The 20,912-nt window shown below is 43.4% G+C and overlaps 1 protein-coding gene across 2 annotated transcripts in view; it reads right to left on the bottom strand.

Moving 5' to 3' along the window:
* The window catches only part of LRP8 (LDL receptor related protein 8), a 145,640-nt gene extending 131,577 nt beyond the window's left edge, over positions 1 to 14,063 (bottom strand). Inside the window, exons 1-2 of one of the 2 annotated variants that reach the window (XM_075833009.1) lie at positions 13,928 to 14,063; positions 12,732 to 12,854 (exon numbers count right to left, since the gene is read on the bottom strand). In XM_075833009.1, coding sequence (XP_075689124.1) covers positions 12,732 to 12,854; positions 13,928 to 14,003 — 199 coding nt within the window. In that variant the 5' untranslated portion in view covers positions 14,004 to 14,063. The remainder of the gene's footprint in view (positions 1 to 12,731; positions 12,855 to 13,927) is intronic. The other variant, XM_075833010.1, reaches the window with a different exon arrangement.
* Positions 14,064 to 20,912: the final 6,849 nt, after the last annotated feature.

The raw sequence follows: 20,912 nt of genomic DNA on the forward strand, positions 1-20,912 counted from the left end.
TCTACCGCAGTGGAAAAAGCCCAATTTCTCCAGCCTTTCATTGTAAGGGACACCTACCATCCCAATTAATAATCTAGTCATCAGTCTTTGAACCCTCGCCAGCCCTCCTACATCCTTTTTACAATGTGGAGTCCAAAACTGAATTCCATATTCAAGATTTGGCCTTACAAGGGACTTAGAGGGGTAATATTACATTTGAATCACAGGTCTTTATCTCTCTTTTTATACACCCTAAAATCAGATTTGCTTTTGCAGCTGCTGCTTGACATGGAGTACTGATGCTTAGCTTATTTGTAACCAGAATACCAAGGTCCTTCACAACAATGGAATAACCCTTTAATGGAGGGGGGCTCCTCTTCAGGGAACAAGGACTGAGCATCCCCATACTGCGTTACGCCCCATTAAGGGCCTGAGGGTGCGGGTCATGGCTCACAGATTCAAAGAACACCAAAAGATAGAAGTCATGCACAGCCCCTTCTGGGTCTGGTTCCTGACACCTCCAAGATATCTCCGCAGTAGTTTTAAATTAGCTTCCGATCCATCCCAATCCTCCTGTGATTCTTGTTCTGTATTTGGAACATGAAAGTCATTGGGTGGCAAAATAGTGGATCTTTACTGCAGATCACTGCCATGAATACACAACAGAACTGTCCATGCAGCAGATGTGTTATTTCCAGCAGAATCAGAGCCCTGCTCTATTACTAGTCCTTATTTATGAGGCACTGATCTTCCCTCCAGTATTTCCCATCTAATGCAGGTTTCCTGTAATCGGTGGCTTTCAATGGTGACTTACTAAACATATCCCCAGATGTATTACACAAATCCTATATGATAAATCTCAGTTATTAAAGTAGTTCTGTTATACGTTCCCACCAGCTTATCATTGACATTTCCGTTATTCTAGGTTCTGCGAGTTTGCAAGGATTTCACAAATTTAGTAAATGCATAAGTGACTGTTTTCAGTGAAAGCCGACTATACACTTTATAAAAATCAAATAAAAAAAATGTAATTACACATGTAATTTTTTTTTAAATGTATATATATATATATATATATATATATATATATATATATATATATATATATATAAAATCTTGCAGCACTCCGAATCTTAGGGTATAAGACGGATATATTCAGGCAACATCAAAAAAGGTGCAACGTTTGAATCCCACATTGGGATCTAATATATACACCTCAACATACAAGTGCTACAGTCTATAGGAAAAGCAAAACTAGGCTCCTTGCACAATATTTGTAATAATTTCCACGTATTTTTAAAGGCCTTCAGAGCTGAAATCTTTGCTGGCTCAATATCTAGATTAGTGGTTTTCGACTTGAGGCTCTTCAGCTGTTAAAAAATTCCCAGCATACCTTGATAGCCACAGGATGTATAGAACTATGTGCCTCTGGGATATCATACAGGTTGTAACTTAGGACCAGTACAAGATAAGCAATGCAATGTATAGAAATAAAGACTCAACAGTTTGTGTAGATTATATCTATATGTAAACTGTAAAATGGTGTTTAAAGGCAACTGCGTAATGGGCTTTATAGTCAGAATTAGTCACATACTGTAGGAATCCCTTTATAAGACACTGGCACATGTGTGGAGTCGATGGCTGCAAAGCTAATGAACCAGTAAGTTGTCCTGACATGTAAATTTTAGTAAATAATTGCATTCTCCATTAAATTATTTCATTGAACTATTTTGTGTTTTTGTTATTCCTCCTGGAAATATATGAATAAATATTGGTTTGTCCATTCACTGCTTAACCTACACAGCAACGTTAGGCCTTGTTCACATCTGCGTTCAGCTTTCCATTGTTCCGCTATGTCCGAGGAGCAGAATAGAAAAAGCACGTGCGTTGCACGGACGTATAGCCCGTTCATCTGAATAAGCCCTGATGGAGACTTATACTTTTCGAAACACGTTGCTCCGATGTTCTGAAATAAAGCAGTTTGATTTGATGACTCCGTCATCTAAGTGTAAAGTACAAGTAAAGGGAAATTCACAGCCTTTACCCAAGACTCAAGTGTACTAATGCATATGACATGTTTCAAGGGCCCTTCACTGAGGCCCACTAACGGAAACAATGCAGGTTAAAAGGTTTCTCCAGAGACAATCTGACTAATGGACGAGACGGATCAAAGTGTAGCAACATCAGCGACGAGCGTCCACATCTATTTAACTGGGGTTATAATTATATTCAAAATTGTCATTCTCGATCTCTAAGTGCATATAGATATATAGCCCAACAATTATTTCAATGTTAAAAGGGACATGTTTATTAAAGAAATGACCAGGAAATGCAAAAAATTCTGCATTTGCGGAAGAAAAAAAAAGTATATTAAAAAACAAACAAAAAAAATAAAAAAAACACACACAGGACACAAATAAGGGAGGATGCATAAAACAACATTTCAACTATTACTAAAACACACAGATGAGGGAGGTTTGATTTACATCCCAGTTATAAGTTTATGACATTTAATAAAAATTTGATTGTTCAAAAAAAAAAAAAAACAAACACTACACAGATGAGAAGTCCCATCCAAAAAAATGTGCATAACCAACCATCCCCACCACTCCCGCTAGCATTGCCAATTCTTGGACATAGGCCAGGACTAGTGTCCTAGCGATATTCCCTTAAGGCCCTTTGACACGGGCCAATGAACAGTTGACTGAGCGCTCGTACAAACGCTCGCTCCGGATCATTGCTCTGTGTAAACAAGGCAGCAATGTGCCTATGAACGAGCAAACGCATCAGATTTCTGCCTCTAGCAGTAAAAGGAATTATCACTCGAGGGTAAAGAAGTCTGACATCCGTTGAGGGGTTCCGTCCAAGGTTTCCGTCGGGTAACCCCTCAACGGAAATGCAAACGAAAACCTTAGCTTGCGTTTGATTCACCATTGATCTCAATTGCGAGAGAAACTTTGCTAATGGTTTCCGTTTGTCACCGGTGTGAACGGGTTCCATTGTTTTGACGGAATAGCGCAGTTTCCCTTTCCGTTGAGGAGTTAACCCGACGGAAACCTCAGACGGAACCACTCAACGGAAGGGCAACTCTGATGTGGACAGGGCCTTAGCCACAGGGGACCCATACCAACGTCTCAGCCTGCCTCTGGCAAGTTTGTCAATACCTGATAAAAAGAAAATATATATCAATTCTAAATACTTACAAAACGGTCAATCCGGTTTTAGTACCCAGACTGGTTAGGAAGCAATTCCCCAAATGTTACGATGTCTCATGTCTAAAGCGCAGCAAATAGATTAGAGAGTATTAAAAAAAACAAAATCCAATATAAAAATGTCCAGGTTTCGACTTTATAATTATGTGTCACATTGCATACAGACTATACATGTGCTCACCCTGCACATTTTTAAATCACTATTGGATTAAATTATTCAACAAGGTTATTATAAAACCCTGCATTAAATTGGATTATTATAAACAGAGAATGAAATTGCCAGATCTTTAGGTAAACATAATACAAGCCGCGTACCCAAGTCAGGTTGAGGAAAATCCGCTTAAAAGCAGAATATGAAAAGATAAGCCACTCGTCCTGCTTTGTAAATGAAAATTAAGAGGAAAAAATAAAAAAAGTTAGAGAAGAACACATTAAAAAAAAAAAAACAAGGTCTAGTGCTTGATAGTGGAAACACTTCCGTAGAGGTCAATTTTACATCTACGTAGAGTCAACCAGCAAAGCCATACACCATATCACAACGGCTTAGCTGGAGTTTCCCATTCATTAGGGAATCCTTCAGGCTCCCTAGTGAATATAATTTAAAAGTGAGCTTAGGTGGTTGCTTAGCAACAGGCCCTGCCACCACGGGTGACCACACTGGATCTCCACAGCAGCTCCACATTTTGCAGGTTATTACAGTTTCGAGTACCCAGCTGGAGCATGGGGTACATTAGATAGACTATTTTTTTTAGCTATGGATCAGAGAAGGGAGCTTTACACAAAACTGTGGACCGCTAAATAAGTCTCACCAAAAGCAACGTTAGATTATCAGAGCACTCCATACAGCCCCGTCGGCTTTGTAGATCGACTTTATTACAAGGATAATAAAATGATTTTAAAATATTATACAATCCTTTCTAAAGGTGCGGCAATAACAGAAAACTTAGGGCATGCCGTATATTACGTATTGTCACACAACCGCATTGGACAAACATTACCGACGTTGCTTTAGGCCTGGACTAGACGGAGGCTTTGTCTAGAGGAATGCAATCAAAACATACGTGAAAACGTCATGACAGCGAAATGTGATTTATATTTTACGTCTCTAGAAAATGTTTCCAAGAAGAAAAAAAATGCACAACTTTTTTCTTGATACAGTAAAATGAAAGTCACGTGTACTTGCTTGTGTGCATGATAAATATCACAAGAAATAAAAGTAGGGGAAGGAGTGTGATACAGGCCACATGAACAACTGCGTATTACGGCTTTGTGAAGCTTCTGAGTTCTATGGAACCATAATACGTTACTCGAGACTTCCAAGACGACCTACTGCATCTCTATAGGCCTCCGTTTTCGTACAAAAGAACATTCAGTATCCAACAGAAGAAAAAAATCCTGACGTGATCCATCGGACGCCGAATTACGGAGCGCTAGCCGAGAAGAAGTACTGCTTCTCAGGGAGAATATCTCCAATACAGCACTGTATGGAGCACCATAGTCCATCACGCTGGAGGATCCGGCACATTCGTGCATTACGAAGTTGGAAAATTGGCTAAAGTTAGCCTTTAGGTTTGTGCCCTTTTAAGGCCTAGCTTAAAGGGTTTATCTGGGACTTTTCAAAATTGGCAGCAGGGCAGGGGATGGGATTACATAACGAACATATAACATATACACACCCCTGAAGTGCCCCTCGCTCTCGCACTGAGGTCCCATTTTCCGCCACTCCGATCCAGGAAGCTCCTGTTCATGTACCATTCATGGCAGATTCATCACGAAGGCTAGCGATTGGCTGCAGTGGCATGTGACCGAAACTTTTCTGGACCCGAGTTGGGGAGAACAGGCCTTCCGCGCTGGAACGAGGGGGGGGGGGAGGGGTATCTTAGTTTATTACGTAATGCAATCCCCTGCCCTGCTGCCGATTGAGAAGTACCAGATAATCACTTTAAACACAGGTAAATAACACACACAAGGGGTAAAATGAATTATTTAAAAAAAACAAAAAACTAGTATATGTGGCGGTCATCTATAGGGTCTCCTCGAATATTCCTTTAAATCCTGAAATAGTGATGTCATTCTGAGCGATGTAAGCCCTGTCCTCTGTGAGTGGTGCTGATTCAGCTGCACTGTGTAGCAGAGCTGAGCTTAACACTGTTCATTAGTTATATGGTATAAATATAGCACCCAGCATTGCAACTAACTGATCTGCCTATTTCCATCCTGTATCTTACCATCATCCGCCACTGCCAGAATGGAGGAGCGTGATATGTACATCAGATAAGTGCACACCGAGCAAATCTTCATAGAGAGCCGTCACATGCAATGTCAAAACTCTGCATAAAGAAAGCTCAGCTCAAAATCTAATGGCCCTTTACCAATTATTGTTATATCCGGCACAACTGACATTAATAATTCAGTTTAACATTCCCGTAACCCCTACTGCTCGCATTATAACTTCACACATCTCTACAAGACGTCTCAGAATCCATCCAGTCCCCACCCAGACTTCTCCCCGCAGATAACGCATGTGACTTCGCAGCAGAGATCGTCTTCAATGATCCTATTCACAAAAACTTCAGATTGTTTACCGTGAATATACAATTACACGGTCAGTTCCTGTTCTGCATCATCCACGCCGTGCACAATAACTACCGGCGACTACAAGTCTTGTCTCTATTACATAAAACGGCGCAGCATAACCAGATACATTTTTGCCTGCGTGCTTTTTACGTGTATTGATAAAGCGTGGTAACGGGGGTACAATTTTATTGTGCAGTTTTTAACCCCGTCAATACACACTATGGTCAGTGTAGTGTAAACGCTGTGGAATTTCCACAACGGGAATCTGTGCGGAAATTCAGCAGCATTTTCGGCAGCAAAGTGAATGAGATTCAGAAAATCTCATGCCCACGCTGCGCAGGAAAAAAAACGCAGGAAAGTCTTGCAGAGAGTGTTCTGTGGTGCGACTTTCAATTCTGCAGCATGTCAGTTTATGCTGCGTGTTCTGTGCGGAGATGCTGCGTGTTTGGCCCGTAGACTTCAATGGGGAGCAGAACAGATTTGTTTTGATTACGTTGTTTTTACAGCGGAAACGCAGTAAAAACCGCTGGAAGTCCGCATGCGCACATATACTTTGCTATAACCAATGTTTAATACTAAATCCGCAGGTAAACCCGCTGCAGATTAGACGCAGCTTTTCCGCAGAAATAGGAGCAAGAAACACACACTATTTGGTGCAGATCTTCGTAACAGATTTACCAGCATTTTTCTTGAGATTCTGCTGCAGACTTTCTGTTGCATCAAATCTGCAGCGTATCCGGTGTGTGGGAACATACCCTTAGGCCGGGTTCCCACGGGTCGGACACGCTGCATAAAAATCACGCAGCGTATCTCATCCTGGTACCCAAAGCACCTTCCATCCAGAAAAAAAAAAAAAAATTAAACCACATTTCTAATACAGAAGAGGACTAGAACGTCATACACTTGTAATGGCAGCATATTACTAGGGTGTCATACACTTGTATTGGCAGCATATTACTAGGGTGTCATACACTTGTATTGGCAGCATATTACTAGTGCCTCATACACTTGTATGGGTGTCACATTACTAGGGTGTCATACACTTGTATGGGCATCATATTACTAGGGTGTCATACACTTGTATGGGCATCATATTACTAGAGCCTCATACACTTGTATGGGCGTCATATTACTAGGGCGTCATACACTTGTATGGGCATCATATTACTAGAGCCTCATACACTTGTATGGGCGTCATATTACTAGGGCGTCACACTTGTATGGGCGCTATATTACGACTCCGTTCAATAACTCAGTGGTTATACGGAAACATAATCCGGTTGCGTGCATAAAGCCCTAAGGCCTCCTGTCCACGAGATGGAAATGCTGTGGAATTTCTGTGAAAATATGCTGCCGCGTATTACAGTAGCAGCAAAGTGGATACGTTTTGAACAGCTCATGCTTTCTAAACTTGAACTTTTGTGATATGTGCAAAAACTGCACTGTGTGAACAAAGCCTACCGTGTAGCTCCAGGACTCATGTATGGCGGCACAAGGAGTCACTACAGGTCCAAATTATTCTGTGTACTGCTGTATGAAGCCTCCATCAGGCATTGAGTAAAAGGGAGAATACCTCTGTAATACAGATATTATGGGAGCAGGACCCTGCTTTCCTCATGGATTCTGTCCAGTATGAGCAGTTTGGCCTTTCCTTTATACATTTTTTCGGTTTAGGATACACCCCTGTTAGTTCTTAAAAAACAAAAAACAAATGCACCATGTGAACAAAGCCTTACAGAAAGTAGCAACGGATCACATTGAGGTAAAAAGAAAGCTCCATTGGATCCATGCAGTTTTTTCAAAAACAAAAAGCTTTATCCTCCTCCCTCTGGGAGGTGTCCCGGTCATGTTTTTTTTTGTGTGTTTTTTTTTGCCTTGATGCAGTTGTAAGCAAAAGTGAACCCTTTGGAATGACCTGGATTTCTGCAGTCTATGCAGAATCAATAGCGCAGTCGACTCCACTATGGATTCCGTCGTTAAAACGGAAACCATTAGCGATGTTTCCGTCGCCATTGATATCAATGGTGACTGAAACGGAAGCTGTGGTTTCACTTTCACTTTCCATTGTGGGGTTCACCCAACAGAAACCTCCGATGGAACCCCGGAACGGAAAGCGAACAGTGATGTGAACAGGCCCTAAGTTAACTTTTAATACTATTAACTCTAGCGGCAGTCACGGTTCCGGGTGCTGAAAGAGTTACTGCCTATCAGTTAACTCTTTCAGCACCCTGGACAGTGACTATCCCCTGACGTCGCCTAGCAACGCTCCCGTAATTACGGGAGCCCCATAGACTTCTATGGGCCTGCCCGTGCCGTAATTACGGCCTGAAATAGGACATGTTCCATATTTTTCAACGGCACGGGCACCTTTCCGTAAGCAAACTGGAAGGTACCCGTGGCCAATAGAAGTCTATGGGGCCATAATTACACTACAGACACTATAATGTAATCTCGCTCGAGTGCCCGCTTGGTGCTAGCGGGGAGAAAAATAAGAGGAAAAAAAAAATACAAAAATCGAGATTCAAATCGAAAATCGCCCAAAGTGTTGAATAAAAGTCTAGATTTTATATTTTGGCAAAATCGCCCAGCCCTACTCTGCACCTTATATACTTATGTCCATGAAAAAGGCCAGTGATGTCACTGCACAGGAATAAATCTTAGTTATGTCGCAGAAGCTGGAAAATACACATATACATATCCCACTACAGAGATAATAAGCCGAGCAAAGTTACAGTACAGGCATAATAGTGATGTCACAGTCCAGTGATAATAAACGGATCCTGTGCAAATGGTTTCCGTTTGTCTCCGTTGTGCAAGAGTTCCGTCGTTTTGACGGAATAAATACCGTAGTCGACTACGCTATTGATTCAATAAAATTGATGGAGCCCTTGCACAACGGAGACAAATGGGAACCATTTGAACCTACGGTTTCCGTTTGTTTCAGTCAGGGCTCCATTCTGACTAAACGCTCAGACAGAATGTCAGAATAGAGCCCTAACGGATATGTGAACGAAGTCTTAGGCCCCATGCACACGACCGTGCCCGCTATCACGGCCCGCAATTGCGGGCACAGCCGGCCGCTGACTGACAGCCGCATTTTCGGGCCGTGCTCCCATACAAAGTATGGGAGCACGGCCCGCAAAATGCGAAAGAACGGACATGTTCCATAATTCCCGGAACATTTCCACGGCACTGACACCCTTCCGTAGTGCTACGGAAAGGGGTCAGTGTTGAATGAAAGCGAATGGCTCCGTTTTTGCGGACCGCAATTGCGGTCCGCAAAAACTGAGGTTTTTTACGGTCGTGTGCATGGGGCCTTACACAGTGATGACAAAGTACATGGATAATAAATCACTGTGAAGTCATAGGAAAGGGTTATTGCATATAGTGATGTCACATGTGGGATTAGTGTGCACAGTGATGTCACATAAGAATGAACACCGCATCAGAATACAAAAATAATGCACAATAACGTCACAGTTTTACTATGTGGCAGGGTGGCCAATCCGCCCCTTCAGCCACCACCTTTAGTAACACCCTGTTTGACTCCAGCTTACGCCCGTTTCACATCGTGCTGTACGGTGATCCGATCTTCCTTTTGATCTAAAATGAACGGGAAAACGAGTCTTGCAGACGTGATGTGTAAGGGGCACTGGCTGCAAAAGGCATAATGAAAAAAGTTGTCCCATCAGGAAAAGTTGTGTCCCAGATGGCATTTTTTTTAAGAAGGAAAAGGGTTGGTTTTAATAATCCAATGTGTATGAGGTCTCCCAGACCGGTCTTTAGTTCCCGAGATAAGCGTAACCAAAATGCATCTTGAAGCCTCTCTCCATCCCCAAAAAATTTACATTTAACTGGTTGAACCTACAGTGCACCCAAGTGCAGTCTGCCGTAAATATCTAACTCACCCTACATGTAGACAAGCGTAATTTTAAGCGTTGCAATGGAGAGAATAGTAACACACTGAACACATCTACACAATCATACAGAAAATTCATTAGTATAATTCCTAAATATTCAGGCAATGTAAGGGAAAAAAAAAAAGTAAATGCAAATCAAATGACGACATCAATGTTCCCGAATAGGAAGTGTGGCCGCATTAATGGCACATATGTCACCATGAGGCGTGGCGACTGACAATGCCCTGACAGCATGACAAAGCAGGACGACTATTCATTTCCTCGTGTAACCAGAAACTGCGGTGTTTGTGTGTTCACAGAAGAGACGTGCGAGACAATACCAGAAGCAGCAACGTAATACATCACTGGGGATATAAAAGATTTATAACCCACGTTAATGCAGTGTACACCCAGATGGCATAAACACCCGCCACATGTTCGTCAGCCATCATGGTGTAAGAAATGCCACTGGAATCAGTGCTGGAGGGAAGGAGCTTGCAATGGTTAATGCTAGAAACACCCTCGAGTGCACAGGGTCAGGGGTGTGTGTATAAGCTCGGCATTACTACTGGGCACCTCTGTTACACGTGACTTTATCTGATGCTGTGCCGCAGCCAATGAGATCTGGGTGATCGTGTTCATTCAGAAAGAGCGGCGATATCCAGAGGATCTGATAAACATTGATATGATGTGAATAAGGAGAAGCATAAACCTAGAGAAATGCCCGTTCTCCTAGATGCCGCAGAGCGCCCATACAACAGGTGTCTTCTCAGGTGGTCATGTGAAGTCAGGTCAAACCGAAGCCATTGCTCGTCAGACGGAGGTCACAAATAGAATTAACGGATTTTGTGGATTATTGGAGGACAAGAACGTTGTCCAAACACTGCGGCTCCAGGATGTGAAATATAAGATCCTCGTCACGTTACACCATTGACATATTGCCATTATTGACAAGCGCATGCCCTAGGTTCTAAAGTGTGGTACGGGTTTCCCAGGGGGTAAATGCCATGACCCGGGCACTGTCCTCATGCTGTGCTTTCAATAGGTGTGTGATCATAGACTTGGGGATATTTGATGCACTTTATCTGAGTGGAGGGTAGGGCGGTGCAATGAATCGAAAAATAATCAAAACCGAAATTCAGCGCAATTGATAAGCGCGTTTTATCAATTATATTTTTCCGCTTTAAACTGTATTTGCATCTTCAGGACGCAGATACAGTTAAATCCAATGGTAGAGCAGTGGACCGTAAGGTCTCTGCTCTACCTTTCATGATGTATCGCTGGACACGAGGCAGTGACGTCATCGCGCAGGTCTGCGCCATGCCGAACAGCCCAGAGGGATCTCCTCCACTCGTCATTGGAACGGAGTTAGGGGAGTATGTATGTTGTTTTTATCAGACACTATTGGGGGCAGCTGTGGGGGAATTATACAGCGTAGGGGCAGCTACGGGGAACTTTATACTGTGGGGTGGATATATGGGGGCATTATACTGTGTGAGGGCAGCTATACGGGCATTATACTGCGTGGAAGTCAGTTATAGGGGCATGATACTATGTAGAGGCCAACTATAGGGCATATACTGCGTGGGTAGCACTAGGATGAGCAATATAATGGGTGGGGGCAGTGTAAGGGAGTATATTATATACAGCAGGCTCAGGAGATCAATATAAATTCAATGGCGTAGCATGCAAAAATGGGTGTGGCCTAAGTAATCGAGGTTACATGTTCAATTAATCGAGACTTTGATTTAGGTCATAAATGCCCAGCCCTAGTGAAGGGTACTTGAGTCGTTGCTAGGCTTTTCTTGGCTTATTGGTGCCCTCCTGGCACATGCACCAAGAGCTCGCCCCCCTAGCTATGCCCCTGATGTGCCAACTAGGAAATTCAGGAGCCAGCAGCAAATTTCTAGGCGCACCGGCTACCTGGGACACAATCTCATATATTACAAAAATGCATTACAAGGTATAACCGAATATACTCTGCTCCTGCTGTAAGGAGGAGAGGGCTGACTACACATTACGGCAGCTGTGGGTTAAACCTAGTCTCTGCAATCCATGAACAGGCCACAGACAATTGTACGACAAGCCATAAATGGCGCTGTGTAATTTGTTGACAGGTTCCCAGGGAAATCATTGGGAATGGTCACCCCTCGATCTGCCGTCACATTGTTCCTGCTTACAGTCAGTATTCACACAGGGGAGATTTCATACAGATTTTGCAAGTCCAAACCAGGATCAGAACCTAAATAGAAGAAATATATAAAGGAAGGCCTTGGGCCTAGTTCACACAGTTTTATGGCACTGTTTATGACGCGGAAACCACGCCAAAACAACTCCCAAATTTGCCTACCATTGATCTCAATGGGAGGCGTAGGCATTTTTTTTTCACGCAAGCAGGAAAAAAACGCTAGTGGGAAAAAGCAGCGACATGCTCTTCCCGTGGTTCCGTCTCTGACTTCCCATTGAAATAAACGGGAGGCAGAGAAAGAGTTTTTCACTGTTTTTTTTGCCCACGGGGCTCAATGGCCGTGGTCGAAAAACACAGCAAAATGCAGCAAACAAAGCGCAGGCAGGTCAAAATCTGCCTCAGAATGCAGATTTTTCAGCCTGCAAAAAAAACTCAGTGTGAACATACCCTTAAAGTGTCTCCTCTCCTGGATTCAATTCTAGTTTTGGCTTAAAAAATGCATGCAAAGTCTGCATCAAATCTGCACTGTGTGAACAAGGCGTTTTAGGTGATTGCAGAGAATGAAGTTAACTATACAAGCGAATGCACCTCCAGACCAGATGCTTAAGAACCTCTTTTCTTTGCATCATCGTCAATGTAATGTCTCTTTTATGTCAATCAATGCAATGTTGTGTAGACACACATATGCCCATATGGGCATTTCACTACCAACAGCATCCCGCTGGCCCTAAGGGAATCTCAGCTCAGCCAGTAAAGCAGACGTACAGGACACAGCACTGGAATCTAGAGAACATTATGAAGATTTTTCTCCCCAAAGCTCATGAACAGCATAAACAAATCGCCCCCCGCCCCCCCCCCCCCGGACCCCACACTCACGGCAGCCCTCCTCATCACTGTTATCCGAGCAATCATCATCCTCATCACATCTCCACAGGCTGGGGATGCAGCGCTGGTTCGAGCATTGGAACTGGTTCTCCTCACAATCGGAGGGGGGCAGCGCTGGGGGAAAAAGCCAGATGGTGAGTTGGGTACTGGCTGGTGAGGGGGGTGAATGGAGGATGAGCCAATTTGTGATGGGTACATGATGGGTGTGATGTGAATATGAATGGTAAGTGGGGGTAGGCTGGGGGCGATGATCCAGTACAGACTTGGCATTGTAAATCAGGGGTGCACTCCGGAGATAATGTACCAGGGGAAGCTCAAGACTAAACGAGGGGGTAAGCGAAGTGTGAAACTACACAGGGATATGTGCCAAGCAATGCCCGGTTGCACAATTCGGGTTGCACGATGTAACTTCTGTGTGACTGGCGATGCACTGACTATTTTCCTGGCATTATAACAAAAAAAAAGTGTCACATAACACAAAACTTACTTTTGTCGGCGTCTTCCCAATGTAGTCACGATATTGTGCTACTCAACGTATTTCTAGAGAATTCATGTAGCTGTGCTGTATTCCAGTGGGCACGAGTGGTCTTGGGCAAGGCGGCACATACTACATTATTACATACTTGCACACCACTTGGTACTATTACATTCTGCCCTTGTATGGATCAGGGTTAGATGGCAAAGTTCTGCTACACTGGTATTTCGCAGGAGTCATTGTGCCATATTTTGGCCCATGGGCAAGCACTGAGATGCCCAATACGGGCCACTCAATACACAGTCTCACACAGCAACCTAGAAAAACTTTGCAGTCACCTCCCATAGGGGTCAATGGGAATGGTGCATAACTGAGGGGCAGCTCCACTGACACTATGGAGAGTAAAAGAAAGTCGCATGCCTGCAAATCGCTAGAAAGTCGCATCGTGTGACGTGTGCTGTGTGGGAAAGGGCACAGAGGGTGAACTGCATGGGTAGAGGTGATCTAGGGAGTGGGAGGCGGCAGGGGTATGAGATGGGCACAGACAGATGAGGGTAACGTATGGCAGGTAGCCGGAGTCAGAAGCGGCTGTTGGTGCTGATGTAGCCCGGCCTGGATGTGATGGAGGAGGAGACACCGCACAGGAGAAGGATGAACATGATAATGAAAACTGTACGGCAAAACGCCCCGACCCCGTCAACCATGTCCTTACCTCTATAAGTACGGGTCCCCAGCGCCAGCAACAGTAGGAGGCCCGGGATGGCCCCGCTGCTGCAGCCGCTCCTCATGGTGCCTCCACCGGGTCCCGGGGCGCATGGAGCCGGCAGCCTGAGCACTGACGGCCGGCGCTCCGCCCACGGGGTGTGACCTGCAGTGGGCGGAGACTCCAGGAACCTTCAAGCGTTTACACGTAAGAGTTGACAAGCAGGGGGCGGAGCCATGCGGAGACAATCAGAAGGATAGGCGTGGCTGCTGTCAACCTGCCGTGTGTAACACGCCCCCTGTGGGTGGGAAAGAGAGGAAATGCAAAACAAACTACAGTTAACTCTTTATTATCCCGGAGATAACCTTCTCTAGAGGCTGCACTGTAACCAGGGACTACAAGTCTCAGCAGTGCTCAGGATAGACCGTATAGTCCCAGGACAGCAGGAAACTTTGATGCCCCGTGCACACCGATAATGTTGCAGATGTTGTGCTTGCTGCAGAAATAACCTCATATATATGATTGGAACTGATTTTCAGCTGCAGAAATTTCTGCATCCAAATCTGCAGCATGTGAACGGGGCCTAATTCTATTTAACGTGGCAGAAAAATTCCGAATATAAATTTAGATAGTAAAAATATGTGAATGTGTGTTCGTGTAATTTACTGCAGTGGCCGGATGTTACATTGTAGCGAACTGGATTTTTAGGCTATTACCCAGCAAGATCTTCTGTGTTTTGGCGGTTTCTCCCTATTGACTTTAATGGGAAATCTAACACCGCAATGAGAACTGCAAGTAAAAGTTTTAGAAGGAAAAAGCTTTAGGCCAGGTTCAGATCATGTGTTAAAATTGCCATTATATTTTTATATACTGCTCTCAATGTTGCAGTTTTCCCCATTGAAGTCAACGTGCAGCGCTATTCTTGATGTAAAAATGACAGAAACCTTGACAGAATCCTGACGGACTCTATTCTAAGGGCATGACCACACATGGCGGAATTCCTCCGCAACTGTCCGCATCGATGCCGCACAGAATCTGCGTTGCAGATTCTGCAGCGGATCTGCACAAAATGTGCAGTACATTGATGCGGACTAGCTGCTGCAGACTGCGGGAAAAGTGCTTCCCTTCTCCCTATCAGTGCAGGATAGAGAGAAGGGACAGCACTTTCCCTAGTGAAAGGAAACGATTTTCATACTTACCGGCCGTTGTCTTGGTGACGCGTCCCTCTTTCGGAATCCAGCCCGACCTCCCTGGATGACGCGCCGGTCCATGTGACCGCTGCAGCCTGTGCTTTGCCTGTGATTGGCTGCAGCCGTCACTTACACTGAAACGTCATCCTGGGAGGCCGGACTGGAGACAGAAACAGGGAGTTCTCGGTAAGTATGAACTTATATGTTTTTTTACAGATACATGTATATTGGGATCGGTAGTCACTGTCCCGGGTGCAGAAACAGTTACTGCCGATCGCTTAACTCTTTCAGCACCCTGGACAGTGACTATTTACAGACGTCTCCTAGCAACGCTCCCGTCATTACGGGAGCCCCATTGACTTCCTCAGTCTGGCTGTAGACCTAGAAATACATAGGTCCAGCCAGAATGAAGAAATGTCAAGTTAAAAAAGCAAGACGTATCCGCAGCACACATGACATGTGCATGACAGCTGCGGACTTCATTGCGGAACTTTGAATCTCCATTGAAGTCAATGGAGAAATTCCGCCATGAGTCCGCCACTGCTCCGCAACAGACAGAGCATGCTGCGGACACCAAATTCCGCTCCGCAGCCTATGCTCCGCAGCGGAATTGAACGCATCGTGTAAACGAACACTAAGTCAAAGGGGTCCATCCCTCATCGCTTGGATCCGTTGAATGACTGATCCATTGCTTCTGTTATGAATGGAAGACATAACACCAGTGTGAACACAGCCAAAGGCCCAGCTGCCTCCTGATGGACCCCAATGAGTTATATGGGCACTGTGGCTGGCACTATTACTTGCTATTTTATGCGCACTATGGCTGGTAGTATTATACAGACACTATGGATACTGCTATTATATGGTCATTGTGGCTAGTGCTATTATAATAATGTGGGCACTGACTGGCACCATCATATGGGTGCTATGGCTGGCACTGATATATATGCAGAGTGACTGCTTCTACTTTATGGACAGATATAAGAATTGAATTACTAGATGGGCATTGGACAGGCTGGTGTTATTATATTATTATTATTATGATGGTTGGTTCAATCATATAAACACTTTTAGGGATGCCACTTCTGTATGAGCACTGATCTATGTGTGCCACTATTTTATGGTTTTATGTTAAGAGGTGGGCATTTTACCAGCTTTATACTTTGGGCCAAAAGAGCTTGTCATGCCCCTGGTCACTGGTGCTTTCCTAACAATTTGCACAAACAAACCACGACAGAAAAGAATGGTATCAGCCACCTTTGGCAATCCAGCTGTTGTGAAACTACAACTCCCAGCATGCCCTAACAGACTTTTGCTAGAATAATAAAGTCTTTGGCTGTCTGGGCATGCTGGGAGTTGTAGTTTCCTAACAGCTGGAGAGCGGAGGTTGCTGACCCCATAAGATTTCCTGTGGATTATAATTTTCCTAGCATGCCCTAATATCTGAGCCAATGTTTTCCACTGTGTTTGAATTTATATGTTCATTTTGGTGCACATTTTTGGTGTGGAATCTGCACCAAAAATCTGTACAAATTCTGCAGCTTGTGACCACCTATTGGTCATAAGTGGATCTGCAGAGAATTCTTTTTCATCTCCATCTTTTAGATATTGCTTTTAGGCATATGCTCCATTCACCAATCCTACAGAGGGCTGCCGACAACTCTGCAAAACAGCGGATACACACTTCTGTTAATTTAGTTTGCGCCCCACCATATTCAGCAGCTCAGTGATAGTGAATTATGAAATCCTGATTTATCAGAATTATTTTATTTTTCAAGACTCAAGTCCCAAATAGGGACGATTCCCAAAGGTATATTTATAATCTTCAAGTAGCCCCTCAATAAAGTTCTGCATTTTTATAAATGATTCTATTCTTACATTTTTTTTCCTGAAAATTGCTTTGAAATTTACTTCTACAGGATTGAAAAAGACGGCGATATCGCTCTTTCTTTCAAGTAAATGTGTATTACTTACTTTATTGTGAAAAAAGCTTCCATTGCCTTTGAAGTGGCATGCGTACCATATCAAAGGACTGTGTATGAAACAGGATTTTGATGGCTTTACATATTCTTGTCACAGGTTATCTCATTCATGATTTCTTGATGAATATTTCAAATGTCCCCAATTACATTAAAATAAGGATCAACTATGCGGCAGATGATTTTAAATGGTTCCTAATAACATCAAATTAATAGATTGACTCATACTAATAAGTTCACAATTTACTGTAATATGAACGACAGGCGTATTTTATCAACTTGTTTGCATACAGAATAGTGATTCCGCCAACATTCTTCTTCTTAAATAAATTCTGCTTCCATCCTCCTTCCAAAATTTGGCTCGGGCTATACAACTCCTGCCGCAGCCAACCGCGGATCCCAGGAGCTGTGATCTGATAGCGCCAGTGCAGTATGGGCCATTAATTTACACTGAGACACACAATGCCTCTAGCCAATAAAGGTCATGGGCCCCTTGTCTACCACATTTTTTTTATAATGTACTTATCTAAATTCCTCACGAGAACACTGCTGCAAGTAGGACTTTGTCCATAGTGAGGTCATCATCCAATGGCCGTAGAACGTTACATCTCTATGGACGAAATTTCACCACGGCCAAGGTCACCAGAACCTACAGCCTAGTTGATGGACAAGAGCGTGAGAGACCTGTGAGGACATTAATGGGGTTCTCCACTATGGACAACAGTTACTTGAAAGGTCCCTCGACAATAAGCAGATCACAAAGCGTCCCCCTGCTGGAATCCTTAGTGATCAGCTGTAATCCCTGGGGAAACCTGACAGTAAGTGTTCAATTTCCCTGCAGCGCCACCAGAGGGGAAATTAAGTATTACACAGCGTTCATTCATATCAATAGGTTTTCTGTGTAATGTGGGACAGGGCACATCCTTTGTAACTGCTTTCCACTCTGGCCAAGAGATGATGGTCCTGAACAGAGGACTCCTCTCTATTAACTCCCAATTTCTTGAAAAGGTATATTGATATGGAGTTTCTAAACTGGACGACCCCTTTAAGCATGTTACAGACTTTTCCTAGTTTTTACAGATTGTTGGGGTTTCTAGGGGATGCTTTTTAATAAATTTGTACACCCCCCCCCCCCTATAACTTTTAATAAAATAATGATAGGTTCCTCTGCAGAATGAGGCTTTGCAAGTGATTAGGCTGATATGTACCAGAGTATTATAGACCATGATGGCTTTATGACCGAGCTTCGTGGCAATTTGAGCCACCTAGCAAGATAGGATGTCAACAGATAGTAACCTTGCATCATGACAAGGCCTACATTATTTCATTGCATCATACTATCCTGTCTGGAAACATGCAACACAATGTGGCCATGCTGCAATGCTTTGTGAAACCCCAACCAACAGTCAGATTGTCCCACCACTGATATAGCTGCTGCTATTGAGACTCAAGATGATGGTGTTGCTGTTTAGTACCCATCTATACTCACCCAAATCCTTGCTAAAACTGAAACTTAAAGGCTATGTACACCTTTGAAAGGGATTTTTATTTATTTTTTAAGTAGAAAGGTCAATCAGTGTGTTTGGTGCAACTTTATAATTAGTTTTTATTAAAAATATTTTTGTCTTTTTGAGATACAGCTGCATTGCATTCTGTATACAAAGCAGCTGTATCGTTTTCTAAGACCTGAATCCGTCAGGTCAGCGGGACTGACGGGTTCAGTGTCGGTGGGTCCTGCCCGTCTCTGACACGCAGGATCCACCTGTAAAAGATCATATCTAAGTTATGAACTTACACAAACAGAAAAAAGCAGCACTCAATGTCCAAATCCAAAATGGTAATGGGTGCAAGCGGGTAATCCCGATTGATCCAAGGATTGTTGATAAATGTAGACGAAATTCAACAGCACTCCAATGTAGCAAAAAAATAGGTTTATTCAGTCAACGCACAGCTGCAACCTTTCTGTCCTACTATGGGACCTTTTTCAAGCATGAAGGCTTGAAAAAGGTCCCATAGTAGGACGGAAACGTTGTAACTGTGTGTTGACTGAATAAACAACTTTTTTTGCTACATTGGAGTGCTAAGTTATGAACTAAGCCAAGGTGTGATCGATAGCAGCTCGATCCTGCATGTCAGAGACAGGCAGGACCTGCTGACACTGAAGACGTTAGTCCCGCGGACCTGACAGGTAAAAGGGTTCAGCATAAGGTACAGCTGCTCTGTTTGCAGAATACAAAGCAGTTGTATCTCAAAAAGTAAAAGTAATTTTTAATAAAAACGAATTATAAATTTTAGAATCAGCCTATAAAGTCATGATGAGGTGGTATCTGGTTCCTAGTCGACTTGCCCGCGCTTTTCCCACCTACCCCGACTCATGCTTTCGTGGTTGCCACACTCCCGGTGACATGCTCCACATCTGGTGGTCCTGCCCAAGGCTTATACGATTCTGGAGTAGGGTGTTTGGCCTCGCCCAAAGTTTATTCGGCATACTTATACGTAGGGACGCTAGGATAGCTCTTCTCCATTACAAACCTCCAGAACTCACGAATGCACAATTTCGACTATTCTCTTATATCCTATTGGCTGCTAAAATAACTATCGCCCACTCCTGGAAAAAACGTACAGTAACTTTTGCAGAGGTCAAAACCAGAATAGACCAGATATTTGTGAACGAAAAACTTACAAGTATCTTATTAGATAGAGTTGCCGGATTTGAGTCGCTCTGGTTACCCTGGATTAGCTACGCATACCCTCACCTGCCTGCCACTATGATTACTGCTTATTAAAGTCAAACGACTTCTTTCATAGCAGATTTCTGGCCGACAACCCCCCCTTACCTTCCCAGCTTTCCGCTATACTCTTCCCAATCCTTCTACTCCCCCCTGTTTCGTCTCTTGTCTATATGCTGTTTCTTTTATTATATCGAACCTGCATATTTACTGTTACTGCAACCACGAATATTCGACACTTTGTCTTTATAATTGCAATATAATTTGCTGAGTGTATAGATTGATTTTTTGTTCAGTATTATTTATTTGTGTTTTCGAAATATGCCCTTTACCTTGTTGTAAAACTTTCAATAAAATTTGTTGAAAAGAAAAACGAATTATAAAGTTGCACCAAACACACTGACCTTTTTAGGGCTTGTCCAAACACAACGGAATTGTTGCAGAAAATTTCTGCAGCAAGTCCGTTGAAAGTCAGAGACTTTCCGCTGCGGCAAAAGCGTACTATTTCCTGCGGTTTAGACTGGAGAAAATGGTGCGTATTTTGCTGTGTTTTTCTCAATGTTAGGAGGTGGTGACATCTCCACTGAAAAACACAGCAATTCAGTCCACTTTCCGCAGCAGGAATTGACATGCTGCAGTCCGAAAAATACGCACCGCAGGTAAATTTCTGCTCTGAATTTTTACGCAGCATGTGGATGAGATTTGTTAAATATCATCCCCTATGCTGCTACTGTATTCTGCGTTTTTTCCGTCCGAAACTCCGGCCGCAAAAAACGCGGCAATTCAAAAGCTTTACATAGCCTTTAAAAAGATACATTGCCATAGAGGAACTGTAGGGAATCACTCTTCTGTATCCACAATTACTTTGCTTCAAGCAGAAACTACTAATTTACTGGAAGCTACCGAGCCCTGTCGTAAACTATGAGCTTGACGCCATAGATTTTAAGGCGCAGAGTGTGCAATTGCATCTCTAAACAACTCTGTTCTACGGATACTGAGCCAGAAAGTCACTAGAGTCAACTCTGCTATATATACACAACATCAACGTTTAGATTCAAAAAGTGTCAGACAGATGTTAAATGGGCTGTCATGGTGC

This window comes from Rhinoderma darwinii, chromosome 7, assembly GCF_050947455.1.
Source record: "Rhinoderma darwinii isolate aRhiDar2 chromosome 7, aRhiDar2.hap1, whole genome shotgun sequence".
Taxonomy (NCBI): domain Eukaryota; kingdom Metazoa; phylum Chordata; class Amphibia; order Anura; family Rhinodermatidae; genus Rhinoderma; species Rhinoderma darwinii.